General features: G+C 43.3%; 1 protein-coding gene across 16 annotated transcripts in view; it reads left to right on the forward strand.

Annotated features, from left to right (window-relative positions):
- The window catches only part of LZTR1 (leucine zipper like transcription regulator 1), a 280,121-nt gene that overhangs the window by 112,278 nt on the left and 144,859 nt on the right, over positions 1-22,984 (forward strand). For 14 of the 16 annotated variants that reach the window (XR_005223269.2, XM_037884956.2, XM_037884953.2 and 11 more), the window contains 3 exons: positions 2,594-2,733; positions 5,169-5,370; positions 22,098-22,247. Coding sequence is in view for 15 of the 16 variants with exons in the window: in XM_037884956.2 (XP_037740884.1) it covers positions 2,594-2,733; positions 5,169-5,370; positions 22,098-22,247 (492 nt within the window). In the remaining variant the exon portion in view is untranslated. The remainder of the gene's footprint in view (positions 1-2,593; positions 2,734-5,168; positions 5,371-22,097; positions 22,248-22,984) is intronic. The other 2 variants (XM_043533614.1, XM_043533613.1) reach the window with 1 other exon arrangement.

Here is a 22,984-nt window from a genome sequence, read left to right on the forward strand (position 1 = left end):
CAGCCTCTCCTCATAAGTCATGTGCTCTAGACCCCTAATCATTTTTGTTGCCCTTCGCTGGACTCTCTCCAATTTATCACATCCTTCTTGTAGTGTGGGGCCCAAAACTGGACACAGTACTCCAGATGAGGCCTCACCAGTGTCGAATAGAGGGGAACGATCACGTCCCTCGATCTGCTGGCAATGCCCCTACTTATACATCCCAAAATGCCATTGGCCTTCTTGGCAAACAAGGGCACACTGCTGACTCATATCCAGCTTCTCGTCCACTGTCACCCCTAGGCCTTTTCCGCAGAACTGCTGCCTAGCCATTCGGTCCCTAGTCTGTAGCGGTGCATTGGATTCTTCCATCCTAAGTGCAGGACCCTGCACTTATCCTTATTAAACCTCATCAGATTTCTTTTGGCCCAATCCTCCAATCCTCCAATTTGTCTAGGTCCTTCTGTATCCTATCCCTCCCCTCCAGCGTATCTACCACTCCTCCCAGTTTAGTATCATCCGCAAATTTGCTGATGATACATATTTCTTCAGATGCTAAACGCCCCAGTTCCCTCTACCCCAGAGGTGGGAAACTACAGTCCACAGGCCACATCCGGCCCACGGCACCATCTTGCCTGGCTCCTGGCCTGGGAGGCGGGCCCCGGCCCCTCCCCCACTGTTCTCCGTCCTCCAAAGGGGACAGTGCTCTGGGCTGCGGGCTCATGCAGAGCAGCGCGACAGCGTCTCAGGCTCCGGCTGGGCAGCACGGCTCCCAGACATGCTGTACTGAGCAGCATAGTAAGGGGGCCAGGGGGTTGGATAAGGGGCATGGGGTCCCGGGGGGCAGTCAGGGGACAGGGGGCGGTTGGATGGGCTGGAGGTTTGTGGGGGGGGTCGTCAGGGGATGGGGGACAGGGGACAGTTGGATAGGGCAGAGGTTTGGGGGGGGCAGTCAGGGGACGGGGAGCAGGGGGGGTTAGATGGGAGTGGGGTCCCGGGGGGAGGTTAGGGGCGGGGGTCCTGGGAGGAGGCGGTCAGGGGACAAGGAGCAGGGTGGGGATTGGATGGGGGGGTTCTGAGGGGAGCAGTCAGTGGGTGGGAAGTGGGAGGGGGCAGATAAGAGGCAAAGGCCAGGCTGCTTGGGGAGGTACAGCCTTCCTTACCCAGCCCTCCATATAGTTTCACACCCCGATGTGGCCCTCGGGCCAAAAAGTTTGTCCACCCCTGCTTTACCCACTTGCCAAAACATCCATATTTTCTCTGATAACGTCTATGAATTGTGTTGCCAAGTACAAAAGCTGCAGCACACTGAAAACTGGGAAATGTGGAGACAGCATAAGATAAATTGACATTCTTTGGCTATCCCTCGATGCGAGGATGATGTCTGCCAAGGTGGTGGGGGTCATTGGTGGGTTTTTAAGTGGCTGAGGAGCCTAATTTGTGCCCTGCAGATTTTTCCACAGAAGTGACAGGTGTTATCTTGGATGAGACATAGTTGTTGGCTGGACTGTTGTGCCCTTTCTTTCCTCGTTTGTTGCTTCTCTGTCTCATGAGCATGTCTGTTCTCCTCAAAGTGAGCTGTGGTTTGGTACATGGTGTAAATTGACTTCAGTATCAAAACAAATAACATAGACTACTGTAATAATTGTATTCATTTTCAAATTTAATTAAACGAGAACTTCAATTTTTAATGTCAAGAAAGTTATCAGAGGAATGGAGGAATGAATGTCAGGCATTCTTCACGTTTGTCCATCTTGTTTTAAGGAATCTTGAATATCTGGAGGTGGAATTATTATATTTCTGTGCTGATCAGTTGTCGCTCAGACATTTTTCTTAGCCATCCCTGTAAAGGTCCCAACTGACGTTTGGCAAATGGTGTCACAACTACAATTGTGCTTGCATGAGGTTTAAATCTTACAGAAAGTATCACCACCTGATTTGCTTGAAACCTGTCACCTAGTTGTTAATCTTTCACAGGGTTGGAACGAACTGAAAAAAGTTGCATGCTTTCCTGAGAACGGAGTGGTCTCTCTGAACTCGAGCTCTTGCTAGCCAGTAGACCTGGGTACTCGGTATCTTGCTAGCCAGTAGTTCTGTTGTACGCATGGGTACTCGATATCATGCTAGCCAGCAGTCCTGTTGTACGCATGGGTACTTGATATCTTGTTTTTAATCCTATCTTATTCATAAAATAATTACTCGTACAATCACCATCACCTAATTAGTATTTCTTCCTAAATTACACTCTTTACCAGAGGAAGGATGTTTTTAGGGTTAAGGTACTAGGCTAGGACTTAAATGTGGGTTCAGTTCCCACCTTTCCTATAGACTTTTTGTGTTACCCTTGAACAAACCTCTGTGCCTGGATTTCCCATCTGTAAAATGGGGATACACTATTAAGTGAATAAGGCTCTGTCTACACACTTCAACCAAATTTATAATCTTTGTGTGTCATCATCAGCTGGAAACATGATTTATGTTCACACACTACGTGTCTTCTCTTCACCAAAGGAGATCACTAGGGTTGTGTTAATCCTTCAATGTGCATATACAAACAGTCTTACAATGGAGTTTGAAAAATATATAATTTAGTGTGGATTTTGGTACTTTTTAGATTGAACAGAGTGGTGAGATCCCTCCTTCCTGCTGTAATTTTCCTGTGGCTGTTTGCAAAGACAAGATGTTTGTGTTTTCTGGCCAGAGTGGAGCAAAGATCACCAATAATCTCTTTCAGTTTGAATTCAAGGAAAAAATGTAAGTTCTAACATTTGATTCAAGTAAAATACATGTAGTATTTCTGTTGTTCAGGGTGAAGAAAGTACATAATGAACGATATTGAAGAAGGAACAGTTTGTATTTCATAACTAAGAAAGGCAGTTCTTTCTCATTTCTAATTTTTTTGATTTTTAATTGAGGTTTAATTAGGCTGATATTTGGATAATATGTTAGCAATAACACAATAGCTTGACAATATGCTTTGGCTAGATAGAGACAATTTTTTCTACAGAAGAACAGAAACTCATATTGATTCATTTGAAATAATAGGCAGTGGGCACAATTTTCGGATCTGGGTGTGTAATGATAGGCTCCTCAATCCATACCTAGGTGTCTAATTAGAAGGGGGCTGATTTTCAGAGGTGCTGAGCAGCCTCAATTCCCTTTGAAGTCAATGGGAGTTGTAGATGATCAACATCTTTGAAAATCAGATAATTTAAGTGTCTATATAAGGATTTAGGAATGTAACTTCAAGCTCCCAATTTAGAAAATCTTGACTAGTGCCTTTTCAGATGCTCTGTTACATTTGGCCCCAAACAATAGGAAAATATCAAGAGTGCACATAGTTTCCTCATTCAGTAACTGAAAGTTCCTGCTTTCTTAGACATTGTCACCATGTGGAGTGCTCATAGGAATTTCATACCATGTGTGTCTAACAGGGGGAACAGCATGAATCTACAGTTCAGGAAATGAAATAACTATGAAAGCAAATGTCTAGTCAGCTCTTGGGGGGCAGCAGTCTGACCTTGAATCCTGCACATGTACACACATATGCACTTTCAAACAGTGGATTCCAGCTTTTGTGGGAAGGTTTTTATTTCAAACTTTTGATCTCACAGTCCAGTTAGTTAGGTTGGGAGTTGGATAATTATTAAATATTAAAAATCTGAGTGTGGTATAATGAAAGAAGTTTTAAAAGTACTGGTCTGGAACCACAATAGAGAGACAGGTTTCAGAGTAGCAGCCATGTTAGTCTGTATTCACAAAAAGAAAAGGAGTACTTGTGGCACCTAGAGACTAACAAATTTATTTGAGCATAAGCTTTCGTGAGCAACAGCTCACTTCATCGGATTCATCGATGTAGCTCACGAAAGCTTATGCTCAAATAAATTTGTTAGTCTCTAAGGTGCCACAAGTCCTCCTTTTCTTTTTTTAATAGAGAGACAGTAGGCCAAGCCACAATTTTGAAATCTGACTAGCAATTGAGTGCCCCAGTTTTTGGATTCCCAACTTGAGACATCTTTGAGGGTTCTGATTATCAGGCAGTGTTAAGTACCTGCCCTCTGAAAACCTGGCCCCTTGAGAGAGATCAGATTTGGCACCCAAAAACTGAGGCACCCAAAACCACTACTCAGTTTTGAAAACTTTGGTCTACAATTCTGAAAGAGATAAAAGTGGGGAACAAAAAAGCAGCCACTGTAGCTTAACTACTGCTACTACAAGTATTGCCACAGTTACTGATGGCCTTTTTGTTGGGGAGAGAAAGGACTGGGTATTGTTTTAATTTCATAGTTTCTGAGAGTTTAAGGCCAGAAAGAATAATTAAATCATCTAGTGTGACCTCCTGAATATCACAGGCTGTTCAGTTTCACCCAGATACCCCTATATTAAGCCCAAATACTTTAATTAGGCTTAAGCATTTCAGTCCTCTGGAGTCTAAACTATTGTGTGCCACAGACAGAGAGCAAGAGATACCGAGGTGTCCCCAGTGCCCAGAGCCCCCGCAATGGCAGGGAATTGGTTAAGTGAGATAAGCTCAGATGATCCCAAGATGAATCCACATTCCATGCTGCAGAGATCAAAAAAACCCCAAGGTTCCTGCCATTCTCAGCTGGGGGACAATTCCTTCCCAGCCCCAAACATGATGACCAGTTTGACCCTGAGCATGTAAGGAAGATACACTAGCCAGATGTGCTGTTGCTCAAATAGAAGTTATTTATTTGATGCAGAAATTACTGGGTGAGGTTCTCAGGCCTGTATTATGCAGGAGGTCAGACTACATGATCATAATGGGACATAAAATCTAGGAATCTATGAAAACCACCACAGTAATGAAACAAAATACAGCATAAACCAACCAGTCAGCCAAACATTAAATGAAGTGTACAAGTCTTGTATCTTGTCCTGATGTCTGCTAGAGTTGGGCTCTGGCTGACTGCAAGTATAATAAAAAGCTGAATTGGTGGCTGCAAATAATATTCATCATATTATGTTAAGAAACTGTGATCCCTTACCAAAATACTGATTTTATTTAAATAGTGGGGGTAGGGTTTGTTAAGGTATATTGTAATAGATGTTCTCCATCTCTAATTGATAGAATCCTTTGGGGATTTTGAGACAGTTAATTTTCAAAACTCATTTTGAAGAAAGGAGTTGTAAAAGATTTACTCTTTGTTTCATGTCTTATGTCTCAGTTGGACAAGAATTCCTACTGAACACTTACTTCGGGGCTCCCCTCCTCCTCCACAGCGAAGATACGGTCACACCATGGTTGCCTTTGATCGCCACCTCTATGTGTTTGGTGGTGCTGCAGATAACACATTGCCAAATGAACTTCACTGCTATGATGTGGACTCTCAGACCTGGGAAGTTATCCAGCCTAGTCCAGATAGTGAGGTAAAAAGTGCACTTTTTAATTACTCCTCTTTCTCCTTTTAATCTACCTTTTGCTTCCATGATATAGAACAAAGAATCTTTATTTAAATTAATAACATTAATATTGAATTATACTTTTTATAGCTCCTTCCCCAAAAAACTGTTATGCTGTCAGTACAGAGTGAACAAAATTTCCTTAGAAGGCACTGTCATTATTGATACTTGTAAAACTCAAACTTTCTTCATTGGCACTTTTTTTTCAAAGTTCCAAAAAAGATGTTTATAGGAGCTAACACTTGACATAGAAAATAATAAATCCTCATGTTCCATGGCATGAACCAGCCACTAACTGGTAAGGGTTAGGAAGAAACTTCCCCAGTGAGGATGTTATTCCATGATAAGCAAATGGGGTTTCTTGCACGTTCTCCTGAAGCATCTGGTGCAGGCCCCTCTGAGAGAAGATACTGGACTAGACGGACCACTATAAACTTCTTATTGGAAAGCAATTCCTCTGTTTATATGTTCCTAGGTGCAGTACTTACTAGCAAAGAAGAACTGGCTGTGAATTTGAGAATAATAGGGGAGGTTGGAAAGACTAGCTACTGTTGAAGATATTTCATAGAATCATAGAATATCAGGGTTGGAAGGGACCCCAGAAGGTCATCTAGTCCAACCCCCTGCTCAAAGCAGGACCAAGTCCCAGTTAAATCATCCCAGCCAGGGCTTTGTCAAGCCTGACCTTAAAACCTGTAAGGAAGGAGATTCTACCACCTCCCTAGGTAACGCATTCCAGTGTTTCACCACCCTCTTAGTGAAAAAGTTTTTCCTAATATCCAATCTAAACCTCCCCCATTGCAACTTGAGACCATTACTCCTCGTTCTGTCATCTGCTACCATTGAGAACAGTCTAGAGCCATCCTCTTTGGAACCCCCTTTCAGGTAGTTGAAAGCAGCTATCAAATCCCCCCTCATTCTTCTCTTCTGCAGACTAAACAATCCCAGCTCCCTCAGCCTCTCCTCATAAGTCATGTGCTCTAGACCCCTAATCATTTTTGTTGCCCTTCGCTGGACTCTTTCCAATTTATCCACATCCTTCTTGTAGTGTGGGGCCCAAAACTGGACACAGTACTCCAGATGAGGCCTCACCAGTGTCGAATAGAGGGGAACGATCACGTCCCTCGATCTGCTCGCTATGCCCCTACTTATACATCCCAAAATGCCATTGGCCTTCTTGGCAACAAGGGCACACTGCTGACTCATATCCAGCTTCTCGTCCACTGTCACCCCTAGGTCCTTTTCCGCAGAACTGCTGCCTAGCCATTCGGTCCCTAGTCTGTAGCGGTGCATTGGGTTCTTCCGTCCTAAGTGCAGGACCCTGCACTTATCCTTATTGAACCTCATCAGATTTCTTTTGGCCCAATCCTCCAATTTGTCTAGGTCCTTCTGTATCCTATCCCTCCCCTCCAGCGTATCTACCACTCCTCCCAGTTTAGTATCATCCGCAAATTTGCTGAGAGTGCAATCCACACCATCCTCCAGATCATTTATGAAGATATTGAACAAACCGGCCCCAGGACCGACCCCTGGGGCACTCCACTTGACACCGGCTGCCAACTAGACATGGAGCCATTGATCACTACCCGTTGAGCCCGACAATCTAGCCAGCTTCTACCCACCTTATAGTGCATTCATCCAGCCCATACTTCCTAACTTGCTGACAAGAATGCTGTGGGAGACCGTGTCAAAAGCTTTGCTAAAGTCAAAGTCATTTGGGTTCATTAAGCAGTAGAATCATGGAAGATTAGTGTTGGAAGAGACCTCAGGAGGTCATCTAGTCCAACCCCAACTAAATCATCCCAGCCAGGGCTTTGTAAAGCTGGGCCTTAAAAACCTCTAAGGATGGAGATTCTACCACCTCCCTAGGTAACCCATTCCAGTGTTTCACCACACTCCTAGTGAAACAGTGTTTCCTAATATCCAACCTAGATCTCCCCAACTGCAACTTGAGACCATTGCTCCTTGTTCTGTCATCTGCCACCACTGAGAACAGCCGAGCTCCATCCTCTTGGAACCCCCCCCCCCCCGCCGCCTTTCAGGTAGTTGTATGCTGCTATCAAATCCCCCCTTACTCTGCTTCAACAAGCATGTGGACAAAGGAGATCCAGTGGATATAGTGTATTTAGATTTTTAGAAAGCCTTTGACAAAGTCCCTCACCAAGGCTCTTAAGCAAAATAAGCAGTCATGGGATAAGAGGGAAGGTTCTCTCATGGATTGGTAACTGGTTAAGAGATAGGAAACAAAGGGTAGGAATAAATGGTCAGTTTTCAGAATGGAGAGAGGTAAATAGTGGTGTCCCCCAGGAATCTGCACTGGGCCCAGTCCTATTTAACATATTCATAAACGATCTGGAAAAAGGGGTAAACAGTGAGGTGGCAAAATTTGCAGATGATACAAAACTACTCAAGATAATTAAGTCTCAGGCAGATTATGAAGAGCTACAGAAGGATCTCTGAAAACTGGGTGACTGGGCAACAAAATGGCAGATGAAATTTAATGTTGATAAATGCAAAGTAATACACATTGGAAAACATAATCCTAACTATACATATACAATGATGGGGTCTAAATTAGCTGTTCCTCTCAAGAAAGAGATCTGAGAAAGGTATCAAGTGGAGTGCCCCAAGGGTCGGTCCTCGGGCCGGTTTTGTTCAATATCTTCATAAATGATCTGGAGGATGGTGTGGATTGCACCCTCAGCAAGTTTGCAGATGACACTAAACTGGGAGGAGAGGTAGATACGCTGGAGGGTAGGGATAGGATACAGACGACCCTAGACAAATTAGAGGATTGGGCCAAAAGAAATCTGATGAGGTTCAACAAGGACAAGTGCGGAGTCCTGCACTTAGGACGGAAGAATCCCATGCACCACTACAGACGAGGGACCGAATGGCTCGGCAGCAGTTCTGCAGAAAAGGACCTGGGGTTACAGTGGACGAGAAGCTGGATATGAGTCAATAGTGTGCCCTTGTTGCCAAGAAGGCCAATGGCATTTTGGGATGTACATGTAGGGCATTGCCAGCAGATCGAGGGACGTGATTGTTCCCCTCTATTCGACATTGGAGAGGCCTCATCTGGAGTACTGTGTCCAGTTTTGGGCCCCACACTACAAGAAGGATGTGGAAAAATTGGAAAGAGTCCAGCGGAGGGCAACAAAAATGATTAGGGGACTGGAACACATGAGTTATGAGGAGAGGCTGAGGGAACTGGGATTGTTTAGTCTGCAGAAGAGAAGAATGAGGGGGGATTTGATAGCTGCTTTCAACTACCTGAAAGGGGGTTCCAAAGAGAATGGATCTAGGACTGTTCTCAGTGGTAGCAGATGAGAGAACAAGGAGTAATGGTCTCAAGTTGCAGTGGGGGAGGTTAGATTGGATATTAGGAAAAACTTTTTCACTATGAGGGTGGTGAAACAGTGGAATGTGTTACCTAGGGAGGTGGTGGAATCTCCTTCCCTAGAAGTTTTTTAAGGTCAGGCTTGACAAAGCCCTGGCTGGGATGATTTAGTTGGGGATTGGACCTGCTTGAGCAGGGGAGTTGGACTAGATGACCTCCTGAGGTCCCTTCCAACCCTGATATTTTATGATTCTGTGATCTTGGAGTATTGTGGATAGTTCTCTGAAATCATCCACTCAGTGTGCAGCAGCAGTCAAAAAGGTGAACAGAATGTTGGGAATCATCAAGAAAAGGATAGATAATAAGACGGAAAATATCATATTGCCTACATATAAATCCATGGTATGCCCATACCTTGAATACTGCGTGCAGATGTGGTCGCCCCATCTCAAAAAAGATATATTGGAATTGGAACAGGTTCAGAAAAGGGCAACAAAAATGATTAGGGATATAGAACGGCTTCCATATGAGGAGAGAGTAATAAGACTGGGACTTTCAGCTTGGAAAAGAGGCGACAAAGGGGGATATGATAGAGGTCTATAAGATCATGAGTGGTATAGAGAAAGTAAATAAGGAAGTGTTATTTACTCCTCATAATACAAGAACAAGGGGCCACCAATTGAAATTAGTAGGTAGTAGGTTTAAAACAAACACAAGAAAGTATTTTTTCATGCAACGCACTGTCAACTTCTGAAACTCCTTGCCAGAGGGTGTTGTGAAGGCCAATACTATAACGGGGTTCAAAAGGGAACTAGATAGATTCATGGAAGATAGGTCCATCAATGGCTATTAGCCAGGATGGGCAGGAATGGTGTCCCAAGCCTCTGTTTGCCAGAAGCTGGGATTGGGTGACAGGGCACGGATCACTTGATGATAACCTGTCTGTTCATTCCCTTTGGGGCACCTGCCATTGGCCACTGTCAAAGGACAGGATACTAGGCTTGATGGACCTTTGACCCAGTATGGCCGTTCTTATGTTCTTCTCTTCTGCAGATTAAGCAAGCCCAGTTCCCTCAGCCTCTCCTCGTAAGTCACGTGTCCCCACCCCCTGATCATTTTCGTTGCCCTCCGCTGAACTCTCTCCAATTTGTCCACATCCTTTCTTTAGTAGGGGGCCCAAAACTGGGTGCAATACTCCAGATGTGGCCTCACCAGTGCCGAATAGAGGGGAATAATCACTTTCCTCGATCTGCTGGCAATGCTCTTACTAATGCAGCCCAATATGCTGTTAGCCTTCTTGGCAGCAAGGGCACACTGCCTGACTCATATCCAGCGTCTCGTCCACTGTTATCCCCTGGTCCTTTTCTGCAGAACTGCCGCTTAGCCAGTCGGTCACCAGCCTGTAGAGGTGCATGGGATTCTTCTGCACTTGTCCTTGCTGAACCTCAACAGATTTCTTTTGACTCAATCCTCCAATTAGTCTAGGTCACTCTGGACCCTATCCCTACCCTCCAGCATATCTACCTCTCCCCCCAACTTAGTGTAAAACTTTTGAGTTGTCTATATTCATGCAAAAAGCAGTGTCAGTAGAATATTAAAGATGCCCAATTAAACACAAAGTCAGAAAACATAAAAGTAAAAATTGAAAACACATTAACTTTACTCTTGTTTGTAGGCATTATGGTATAGTAATTATACGACTACATGCTATTTCTCATTATATAATACATCCTTAGATACACCTGTGTCTAAGATAGCCTTTTATTGCACAATTTAAAGGAATTGGGTCTGACATGAGATTTTTTTAACTGAGGCTTGGATGACCCTTGATCATTTTGTTCTCAGAATACAGAAAATAGCAGTGATCTCCCGGCATGTTACTTTTCATTTATTCCCTGGGTTTTAAACGGTATCATTATACATATTAGTTCCTCTTTCTTTATAGGTTTTGCCTTGAATTGTGTGTAATGTTTCAGTTCGTGCAATACCAATTCTGTAGCATTTTTATTAGCTGATCTGTGGAGCAGAAAGGGTTTAGTGTTAGCGTGCAATATGGAGAACTGCAAAATTTGATTTAATATTTTTTAAAGTGGAGATTCCTACATCAATTTTATTTTGAGTACTATAGTCCAGTATTACCGTCTCTAATACTTACTGGTTTTACTAACAAGGTGGTCATATCTTTGTAGACAATGAGCCAAAACATATTGCAGCAGTACCTACAGGTATATAATGAGGCATATGATAACTAAACTTTGTTGTAAAAACATTAGCCTAGAGCACTATTGATACATTGTCTAGCACCCTGTGTACACACTCATACAGTCCTCACCTTGAACAAATCCGTCACATAAGACACCATTTCTCTCATTTCACTTAAGTGACTACAGTGATCATCCAGTCTGACCTTCTGTATAGGGTTACCGGATAGCAACTGTGAAAAACAGGATGGGGGTGGAGGTAATAGGCGCCTATATAAGAAAAGGTCTCCAAAAACGAGACTGTCCCTTTAAAAATGGGACATCTGGTCACCCTACTTCTGCATAACACAGGTTTCAGAGTAACAGCCGTGTTAGTCCTGTATTCGCAAAAAGAAAAGGAGTACTTGTGGCACCTTAGAGACTAACCAATTATTTGAGCATAAGCTTTCGTGAGGTACCGCTCATATGAAGTGAGCTGTAGCTCACGAAAGCTTATGCTCAGATAAATTGGTTAGTCTCTAAGGTGCCACAGATACTAATAGGCACCTAAAAGGCGTACTAATATAACACAGGGACTATGTTAGAAGATGTGAGTCCAAAAATTAATAGACCAAAACTGGTGTAGTGATGTAGGCCTAATCAGTAAACAAAATAATGAGGGGATGGACTATGCTGCGTACCTTCCCCTCCTTCTTTTAAAAAAAAAAAAAAAAAAAAAAAAAAGGACTTTTTAAAAAAGCACCATGGCATCTCAGCTCAACTTGTCTCAGCCCAGCTTATCTCATCTTCCCTGACCCCGAGAAAGAAAGAGTAGACAAGACTGAAGGACTTTCTTACCTAATTGTCAGGGGCTCCAATCAGAGTCACATAAGACCCTATTCTGTCTCCTTTCACTTTTTGTATGTTACTTTCTGCCCAATTATATTTCCTTCCATGGGTGGCATGTGAGGTCCCCTTCTGGGAGGCTAGCTACGCGGCCCGGCCACTTGTGCTCAAGGCCCCACCCCTACTCCCTGTCTGCTGAAGCCCTGAGTGCCCGTCTTTCTGCCCTCTGCGCCCCCACAGCCAGAAGAGCCCTGGCCGAACCACCATGGGCCCCCAGCCGGCACCAGTGCCAAGCCACTGGCCGGCCTCAGCATTAGCCCCCAGCGCTGGCCTGGCCTCAGTGCTGGGCCCCAGAACCGGGCCACCCACCAGTCTCCAGCGCCAGGCTGCCGAGCTACTCCCAGGCCGCTGGCCAGCCACAGTGTCTGCCCCAGTGCTGGGCTGCCGGCCAGACTTAGTGCTGGGTCGCCCCCAGTGTCAGATTTCTTACCTCCGGCTGGCAACAGAGCTGAGCTCCCGCCAGCTTGGGCACCAAGGAGGCAAGCTCGTCTCCACATTGGAAGAGAAGTTTCAAGGTCTGGAGAAACAAGTATCGATGCATAAGAGAAACTGAAGATTTCCTGGACAGATGTCAGGATATGCTTCTACGGACACAACATTCTGAAGATTCAGAGCAGACTGCGCAGAGGGGACAGAAGGACGGGGAAGAAATTTGGCAGCATGTGACCTCCAGAAAAACAAAGGGGAGCGTCCATGTACCAGCAATGCAGATACAGGTAAGCAACCATTTTCATGTTCTCTCCACAGGTACTAATGTGGAGAGTGAACTACATGATACATCTGAGGGAAGGGAATAGAAGGAGACTTCGCCGATTGGAAGGCAAGAGATGCACTGTCCTTGGGATGTGGGTTCCACGACCACCGCTCCCAAGAGAAGGAGGCGAATGGTGGTGGTCAGGGACTCTCTCCTGAGGGGGACTGAGTCATCTATCTGCCTCCTCCACCGGAAAACCGAGAAGTCTGCTGCTTGCTAGGATTCACAATATGACAGAGAGACTGCCGAGACTTATCAAGCCCTCGGATCGCTACACCTTCCTGCTTCTCCATGTGGGCACCAATGATCCTGCCAAGAATGACCTTGACCTAGACCTGTAGACTACGTGGCTCTGGGAAGAAGGATAAAGGAGTTTGAGGTGCAAGTGGTGTTCTCGTCCATCCTCCCCATGGAAGGAAAAGGCCTGGGTAGAGACTGTCGAATCGTGGAAGTCAATGAATGGCTACGCAGGTGGTGTTGGAGAGAAGACTTTGGATTCTTTGACCATGGGATGGTGTTCCAAGAAGGAGGAGTGCTAGGCAGAGACAGGCTCCATCTAATGAAGAGAGGGAAGAGCATCTTCCTAAGCAGTCTGGCTAACCTAGTGAGGAAGGCTTTAAACTAGGTTCACCGGGGGGAAGGAGAACAAAGCCCTGAGGTAAGTAGGATACCGGGAGGGAAACACGAGCAGGAGAGCGTGAGAGGGGTGGGCTCTTGCCTCATACTGAGAAAGCGGGACAATCAGCGAGTTATCTCAAGTGCCTATACACAAATGCAAGAATCCTGGGAAACAAACAGGGAGAACTGGAAGTCCTGGCACAGTCAAAGAATTATGATGTGATTGGAATAACAGAGGACTTGGTGGGATAACTCACATGACTGGAGTACTGTCATGGATGGATTATAAACTGTTCAGGAAGGACAGGCAGGGCAGAAAAGGTCGGGGAGTTGCATTGTATGTAAGCGAGCACTATGACTGCTCAGAGCTCCGTTATGAAACTGCAGAAAAACCTGAGACCTTCTGGATTAAGTTTAGAAGTGTGAGCAACTACTGCACTAGGCAGCACAGCATGGGGAGGAGGTGTAGAGCCCTCTGTGGAGAAAGAAGTGGTTCAGGACTATTTAGAAAAGCTGGACGAGCACAAGTCCATGGGGCAGGATGCGTTGCATCCGAGAGTGCTAAAGGAGTTGGTGGATGTGATTGCAGAGCCATTGGCCATTATCTTTGAAAACTCTTGGCGATCGGGGGAGGTCCCAGATGACTGGAAAAAGGCTAATGTAGTGGCCAACATTAAAAAAGGGAAGGAGGAGGATCCAAGGAACTACAGGCCAGTCAGCCTCACCTCAGTCCCTGAAAAAATCATGGAGCAGGTCCTCAAGGAATCAATTCTGAAGCACTTAGAGGAGAGGAAAGTGATCAGGAAGAGTTAGCATGGATTCACCAAGGGCAAGTCATGCCTGACTAATCTAATTGCCTTCTATGACGAGATAACTGGCTCTGTGGATGAGGGGAAAGCAGTGAACGTGTTATTCCTTGACTTTAGCAAAGCTTTTGACACTGTCTCCCACAGTATTCTTGCTAGCAAGTTAAAGAAGTATGGGCTGGATGAATGGACTATAAGGTGGACAGAAAGCTGGCTAGATTGTTGGGCTCAACAGGTAGTGATCAATAGCTCCATGTCTGGATGGCAGCCGGTATCTAGCGGAATGCCCCAAGGGTTGGTCCTGGGGCCGGTTTTGTTCAATACCTTCATTAATGATCTGGAGGATAGCGAGGATTGCACCCACAACAAGTTTGCAGATGACACTAAACTGGGAGGAGAGGTAGATACGCTGGAGGGTAGAGATAGGATACAGAGGGCCCTAGAAAAATTAGAGTATTGGGTCAAAAGAAATCTGATGAGGTTCAACAAGGACAAATGCAGAGTCCTGCACTTAGGACGGAAGAATCCCATGCACCGCTACAGACTAGGGACCGAGTGGCTAGGCAGCAGTTCTGCAGAAAAGGACCTAGGGGTTACAGTGACGAGAAGCTGGATATGAGTCAATAGTGTGACCCTGTTGCCAAGAAGGCTAAAGGCACGTTGGGCTGTATAAGTAGGAGCATTGCCAGCAGATCGAGGGACGTGATTATTCCTCTCTATTCGGCTTTGGTGAGGCCTCATCTGGAGTACTGTGTCCAGTTTTGGGCCCCACACTACAAGAAAGATGTGGAAAAATTGGAAAGAGTCCAGCAGAGGGCAACAAAAATGATTAGGAGCCTGGAACACATGACTTACGAGGAGACGCTGAGGAACTGGGATTATTTAGTCTGCAGAAGAGAAGAATGAGGGGGGGTTTGATAGCTGCTTTCAACTACCTGAAAAGGGGTTCCAAAGAGGATGGATCTAGACTGTTCTCAGTGGTAGCAGATGACAGAACGGGGAGTAATGGTCTGCAGTGGGGGAGGTTTAGGTTGGATATTAGCAAAAACTTTTTCACTAGGAGCATGGTGAAGCACTGGAATGCGTTACCTAGGGAGGTAGTGGAATCTCCTTCCTTAGATATTTTTAAGGTCAGGCTTGACAAAGCCCTGGCTGGGATGATTTTAGTTGGGGCTTGGTCCTGCTTTGAGCAGGGGGTTGGACCTAGATGACCTCCTGTGGTTTCTTCAACCGTGATATTCTGTGATTTTATGATGGGGGACAGGGCGGAGCATGGGCGGGGTCTGGGCTTTGTTTAGGCGAGTATTAGCCTCCCCTGGCCTATTGTACCCACCACCCATGTTTCCTTCTATCCTCACTCGTCAGCTTTTCATCGAATCCTCAAACCCACTGTACTGCAAACACCAGCATAGCAAAATCAAAGGCCCATCCAGCGATGCCCTGTTTGGAAAAAAAAAAAGATCCCTAAGTGGAATGTGAGCCAGGGTCCATGCAACAAGTGTCATGGCTCACCTGCCAGCCTAAAGTATCTATTCATGACTGACCAGCTGTCCAGTGCTCCAAAAATATAAACAAAAAACGTATTTCCCCCCCCCTCTTTTCTATCCCGTCGGTTCTCTACTTTGTGTTTCTATCTGTTAAAAACAGAAAAAGTGAATACCCTTCACACAACAGGACTGAGAGTAAAATTAACCCTTTTCTTTCCGTAAAAGAATTGTTGTTGGTGAAATAAGACAGTAAATATTTTACCTCAAATTTTTAAAATGTATTTTAATGGTTTATTTTGCATAGTTACTCAGTTTTCAGTTTCAATTTAAATGCTTGTTGTAATTCCTTGTTTTTTATGTTTAATCTATAATCTTCCAAATTTAAAATAAATGCTTTTGAGTGTTCTTTGCCAAAAAAAACCCAACAACAAGTCTTAGTTTAAAAAACAAAAACAAAAAACCTCAATCCCCCAAACCTTAACTTCTTTTGGCCCGTAAAATCAATACGGTATTTCCTGGTGCTGTGAATTGGATTGTTTTATAGGTTTTTATCTTTTTTTAGGATTTTACTTATTGAGTTTGCTTTAGGGATTATTTGTCTAAGTAGAGGGCTGTGTATTTGAGATTTTTATTTTTTGATGCACCTTAAAATTATGCTTTTTATATTGAGGCTGTGTTTGATCTGTGTTTGGTTTGTTTAAATTTTTAATAATATTTAGAAATAATTTGGGGTTTTTTTTTGTTTAATATTTAGTTTTTTGCTGAGCTGTTATGGAGTTTTTAAAGATACTGTATTTTTTTTAAAGTAAGAAATATTAGTTTAAGATTTTGCTGATATTTTATTGATGAAGATGCAATTTATTTTGTAATTTCTTGTAGACGTTTGTTTTATAACTGTGTTTTATTTAAATGTTTGAAAATTAGTTTTTTGGCTTAATTTTTAGGTTTTTTTTAATAATAGAGTAGCTATTTGTACTTGTTGGATTATTTTTATTTGAATTAAATATTTATTTTTATTTGGAATTACATTTGTTTAGTGTTTGTTATATTACAGGATTATTTTTTAATTAATTTAGGGTTTTTAATAATTTTAGGCTGATGTAAAGGTAACTAAAATTTTTGTTGATTTTTAATAGTTATTTTGTTTTTGTAAATCTGTACTTATTAAACTATAATCTTTTAAAAATTAGTCTAAAAATCTATTAATATAAATTAAAAAACAGTATTAAAATAATGCCTAATAAGCAATAAAATGTAGGGCCAAAATTAATAAACCACAATTAGAGTAGCAAACACTAAGTTTAATTATTAAATCAGTTATGGCAGTACCTCCGATATCACACCCCAAAAAACCCAAACTTTATGCCCATTGAGCAATGCCCCCAACTTATCTGTGTGAGAGAGCATAGGACTGTATCCTCCTAAAGCATGTGGAGAACAGTAGGGAAAGTGCACAAGAGTAGCAGGGGGGTTTTCTTTAGGTTTAGGTTGCGTTCAGTGAACATGAGTTCCAGTGTGACTCTGTGGCAAAGAGAACCAATGTGAATAAATATTATATATACATAAACCAGGAGAATATTGAGTAGAGAGAATATATTACCTTTGTATTTCTCACTGGTGCAACCACTGCTGAAATAGTGTTCAGTACTGGTGTCGACAGTTCAAGAAGGATGTTGGTAAATTGGAGAGAGGTCAGAAAAGAGCTACAAGAATGATTAAAGGATTAGAAAACATGCCTTATGGTGAGACACTCGAGGAGCTTACTCTGTTTAATTTAACAAAAAAGAAGGTTAAGGGTGACTGGATCATGGTCTGTAAGTACCTACATGTGAGACAAAAATTGATAATAATGGATTCTTCAGCCGAGCACACAAAGGTATAACAAGATCCAGTGGCTGAAAGGTGAAGCTAGACAAGTTTAGAATGGAAATAAGGAGCACTTTTTTTTTTTAGCAGTGAAAGTAATTAACCATTAGAACAATTTACCAGGGTTCACAGTTGGTTGTCCATCACTGACCATTTTTAAATCAAGGTTGGAGGGTTGTCTTAAAGATATTCTCTAGTTCAAATAGGAATTAATTCAAGGAATTCCTGTGTCTTGTGTTAAACAGGAGGTCAGACTACATGATCATAATGATTGTTGTCAATTGTTGGCTGTGTGTTTTGTTCTTGATGTGTGCTGTGCCAGCTCCGTGCAGATAGCTGACGCAGCAGACCTTGATTGAATTGCACAAGAAGACCACAGAGTCGTTTCAGTAGCGAAGGCACTCAGCCAGGTTTATTGTTGACAAAGCACGGTCCTAGTATCCTGTAGACTCTACAGGACTACTAACACATGTATACCAGCTCAGTGAACGGCAGGACTTTCCATTCCCCCGTCGGTCAGACAAAGACATTGCCTCTAAGACCCCTCTTTATACACTGATACAAACAAGTTACATATTGCCCTTCTGACATGGTTACTACTCTTTACCATGTATATGTTGGTGCGATCAAAACATCTCTATCCATCACGCTGTATCCTGACCTTATCTTTAAGAGGGACCAGTGTGTCCCTGTACCAACTTCAAGGAGTGTGCTTACACCATATCTTGGTATCAGGGTGTTCTGGCACTAACCTTCTGGAATTGTTTACTTTTAGTGCCTAGGAGTGCTTGTGTTTTTGCAATACCAGTCCTGTTTCTGCCAGGTTCTGTGAACTTGTAAGTAGGCATGTGCTGTAACAGGGCCTGACTTTTGATTATATCTTGACTCTTGCTAACTTTGCTTTACCTCAGCAGGGCCTGATTTTAGTTCAGGCCTCAGGCCTTACACCAGGCCCCTTATAGCCGGCCTCATGTCTCAGGCTCTCTTTCTACTGCAGTGATAACTTGCAGTGCAAAGATTATAAAGCCGCAAGCGCGGTGGGAAATTGGCCACCTAGTTTTAAATTCTACTTTTGGGTAGCAATACATGAGCCGCCTAAGCATGCACTTTGGGTAGAAAAAATATTGTACTTTTAAGTTGAGTGTATAAATTTTTTTCCTGAATTTGTTCTTGCAACTGCTTTAATGAAGAATGTTAAGAGAACGCACTGTTCCTAATGCATCCTATTTAAATTACTCATCAGTAGATAATATCAAAATTGATTAAGACCTTTGCAATGATAACTGTTAATATTTTGCCTTTTTTTAAAGCATTAACCTGATGCATTTTTCCCTCTATGCAGTATATTCCATCGAATTATGTCAAACAGAAATTAAAACGTCCAGAGATATCATTAGGGCCCTTGTTGGATGAGTTATTGATGTTTCATCTTTTCCTTGGGAACATTTTTAAATCTTTGGATTTTCTCCAGAAACTTCTGGGAATTAAACTTCATTTTTCCCAATGAGTACAGCATAGTGACTAAATTTTAGTAGCCTTTGTAAATTTGAGATCTCCTGCAGACAGAAGGCTTCTTGCACTTTACACTGGGATGGTGATATTAAGGGTGCAGAAACATCCCCTGAGGAATACCCTTGGGGCAAGGGAAGTGTTCCTGAGTGTAAGGGCTACTCTGATTTCTGCTGGGGGCCAGACATAGCTCTGTGTCCTTGTGCAGATGCAATATTATACACTCTGATTACAGTATTGCATATTATTTCTCAAATACAATATGTTGCACAGTTTTTAAGAAAGTTAGCTACACGTTTGTTGTCTGTTAGTACTAAGAATTGGTGTGCCAGACAAAGCTGATCAGAGTCTCTTATGCTGAACTCAGGTCACTGTAGAAGAGTGTCAGTGGGGCACCAGGAGCCAGTTACAGCTCCCTGGTTCTGTGCGCCAATCATTGATGACCAGCATAATGCCGAACATTTAGTGGCTGCTTTTGCCACACTTTATTGTCCCCAAGAAACTGCCAGCTGAGAATTGGTGGAGCACATATGCACTCCACCACTGTCTCTGACATGCTTTCTTCTGCTCACATCATGTCCCCTGCACTAGGATGGGCAGATGGCATGAGAGTTGGATATGTTGGCATTGTCAGCAAGGGAATTCTCAGATGGCCAGCTTTAGCCAGCTTACAGTTTCAAAGGATCTGGTTCAGGGCAAGAGAATCTAGGCTACCATCCGTAGAAGTATTTTATATGGAAAAAATCTAGTATGCCATTCTTATTCTTACTTAATGTAAGATCTGTAGTGAATGAGGCAAGAGAATGCAGGAACACTAACTATATTCTGCCATTGGCTGGTTCCTTTGAGGTGCAGGATTTTTCCCTTCCTGTCCTTAACTCTTATGGTCGGTTACTGTGTGTAGTTGCTACAGTCCACCCAAGGACAGTTTCATTGCTAGATGAAATAATCTCAGTATCTAGTGGAGAAAATAAATAAGGAAGTGTTATTTACTCCTTATAACATCATAGAATCATAGAATATCAGGGTTGGAAGGGACCTCAGGAGGTCATCTAGTCCAACCCCCTGCTCAAAGCAGGAACGATCCCCGACTAAATCATCCCAGCCAGGGATGGACACATGGACTAGGGGGTCACCAAATGAAATTAATAGGCAGCAGGTTTAAAACAAACAAAAGGAAGTATTTTTTTACACAACGCACAGTCAACCTGTGGAACTCCTTGCCAGAGGATGTTGTGAAGGCCAAGACTATAACAGGGTTAAAAAAAGAACTAGTTAAGTTTAATGGAGGATAGGTCCATCAATGGTTATTAACCAGGATGGGCAGGGATGGTGTCCCTAGCCTCTGTTTGCCAGAAGCTGGGAATGGGCGAGAGGGGATGGGTTCACTTGAATGATTGCCTGTTCTGTTCATTCCGTCTGGGGCACCTGTCATTGGCCACTATCAGAAGACAGAATGCTGGGCTAGATGGACCTTTGGTCTGACCTAGTATGACTGTCCTTATGTTCTTATATGGATAATATAAAAATATTGAAACCAACATAACAACATGGCAGAATATGAGATAATAGCCTAACTAATACCAGTTCTTCACAGCTAAGAAAATATAATCTCACTCTCAAAGGTTGCTGAAAAAGAGAAATGAGAAGATAATCAAATAGCTCTATACTCCTCCTGGAATCAGAGCTGTTGTAAGAAGTGCAAAGGAGTTACAATCTGGCCATTGCTGGGGCCAGCTGAGAGTTGGCCTGTGGTGAGGGAGGGTGACTCTCATCTGGCAGAAAGCTGGCATAATCAGTGGCTGCATCAACTACCCCACGACATATCATGGCATTAGTGGTTTGGGGGCACATTGGGTGGGAGACTGCTGCTCTTCACCAGTTTTCAACTACAGAATAGTCTCTTGGGGGAACATAGCCAGCTTGACTAAAGTTAGGACAGTTCCACCTGCTCCAAGCCACCGTGTATATCAGGAGTCATAGAATCATAGAATATCAGGGTTGGAAGAGAGACCTCAGGAGGTCATCTAGTCCAATCCCTTGCTCAAAGCAGGATACTACCACTACCAACTCCTTGATGGCCTGCTCCCCACTCTCCTACACTAAGCAGATCGCGGTGCAGGGGAGAATCTGGCCCAAACAATCAAAATGCCTGACAAATATCACCTCGCTACCCACTCTGTTTATTCTGCAGTTTACTGCTGCATACTTTAAATGAAGCCCTCAGTTTGGTCATGCAGAACAATGGGCAGAGGATGTAAGGCAACATAATTTAAGGCTCTGATCCACAGAAGTACTTAGAAGTTACAGCACCTAACCCCTAGGCTGGCTAGTGCAGTGGTTCTCAACTTATTTGGTGGGGCCTCCCTTCTTAGAATATCCAGCAGCATGGTGGTTAGGCACTGATGTGGGCGACCTGCTCCAAATTCCTGCCCCAAATGAGGCAAAGAGAGATTTGACCCTTGGGTCTCCCAGATCCTGCATGAGCTCCCTAACCAGCGGGGAAGACACACATATATCTGTTGAAAAATTCTTGACTTGCTCACACCTAGTTGTCTTTTTCTTAGGTTGTTGGTGTTCTGGAACGGGCTCCACGGGAAATCAGCACTCCCTTGCCTAGTTTGGGAATCCTACTCTGGGGCCTCTAGGGCTCCAGCTGGAGCTTTGTGAGTGCTGCCTGGCAGAAAATTAGAGCATGTTTTCATCAATGCAGCTGTTCCCATATAGTGTGCCTGATGAAGATGCACTGTGTCGGCAGGAGAGCCCTCTCCCGTCAACGTAATTACTCCACCCCAACGGGAGGCTGAAGCTATGTCGGTGGGAGAGCATCTTTAGTGGTAGTGTAGGCAAGCCCTTAGACACCTTAGTGTTTGGCAGCAACTGCACTGTGTTTTTGAGAATGTCACAGTGATGCCTAAATTGTTCCTAAAGATGCAGAAAGGAGCCTAAATACCTTTGTGTATGTTGCATTAAATGTTTGAAATTCTAATCATGATGTAGCTCTGTTATCGCAGAGAGCAAATGAAGAATAAATATTATTTGTTGATAAAAAGCTAACAGGCCTGGAACAGGACTATATCGTTGTCAATGGGCTGATTTTGAAAGTTTTTTATGTATGAGCCTGACGTTTCAGACCCTCAGCCATAGAAGAACTCCTGGTCTTTGTCCAGCTTCTCATGCATCCCATCTATACTTTTACACATTGTTATTTTTAAATCTTGTAACCAGGTGGCCCATCCAGAAGTTGCTGAGAGAGTAGCTGCCCCAGAAGATGCTCCTTCCTTCTCAGAAGAACGTGGTTTAAAAAAATCTCGAGATGTATTTGGTTTAGATTTCGGCATAACAACAGTTAAACAACAGCCCACTGCAGACTCTGAGGTAACTAGAGTGCACGTGAAAAACAAAATACTGCAAACTAAATTCCACTCCAGTAGAGAGAGAACTAGGCCTTTCCATTTTCTCTTTTCAGCTTTTTCCTTCTTTCTTTGAAAACTAACTTGATCCATTTTGCTTCTCAGTTGTAAACCATGAATTTAGAAGCTTAAAGAGCTTGCATATGTTTTAAATCAGTTTAGTGAAACTAGTGCAGACTCCTGCATGGATGCTCTCAATTGAATTTAACCCTGATTTATACTGGTTCACTTTAAATACTTAAGGCATTCACTTCAGCTAAATGATGTAAACTAGGTTTAAATCAAATTAAGTGCTTCTACCTGGAGATTTGGACAGGTTTAACTACATTGATTGTAACACACATAGATGCTCTACTTTTCAACCCATCGAATTCAAATGTGGGGATTGTTGTATTAATTTAGATGGAATAACATTAAATAGTATTAAAAAAAGGTCAGGGGTTTGGCATACAGAGGCTTCAGCCTGCTCGGTCCCATGGCAAACATACTGTTAAACATCCTTTTAACCTTTTATTAAAGTTACAGAAAAGAAGAAAAAACAGTTAAAGCCTTTGACATGTAAAGTATTAAGTAAGGCTTTTATTTTAACAGCATCCGCTATTCCCTTTCCCTTTAGCTGGAGACTGTTTTAGAAGGAATCCCCCCACCCCTCCAACCCGCTGCCCCGTTTGACAGTCTCAAAGATGGTAATTGGTGATCGCA

The sequence above is a fragment of the Chelonia mydas genome, chromosome 21 (assembly GCF_015237465.2).
Source record: "Chelonia mydas isolate rCheMyd1 chromosome 21, rCheMyd1.pri.v2, whole genome shotgun sequence".
NCBI lineage: Eukaryota > Metazoa > Chordata > Testudines > Cheloniidae > Chelonia > Chelonia mydas.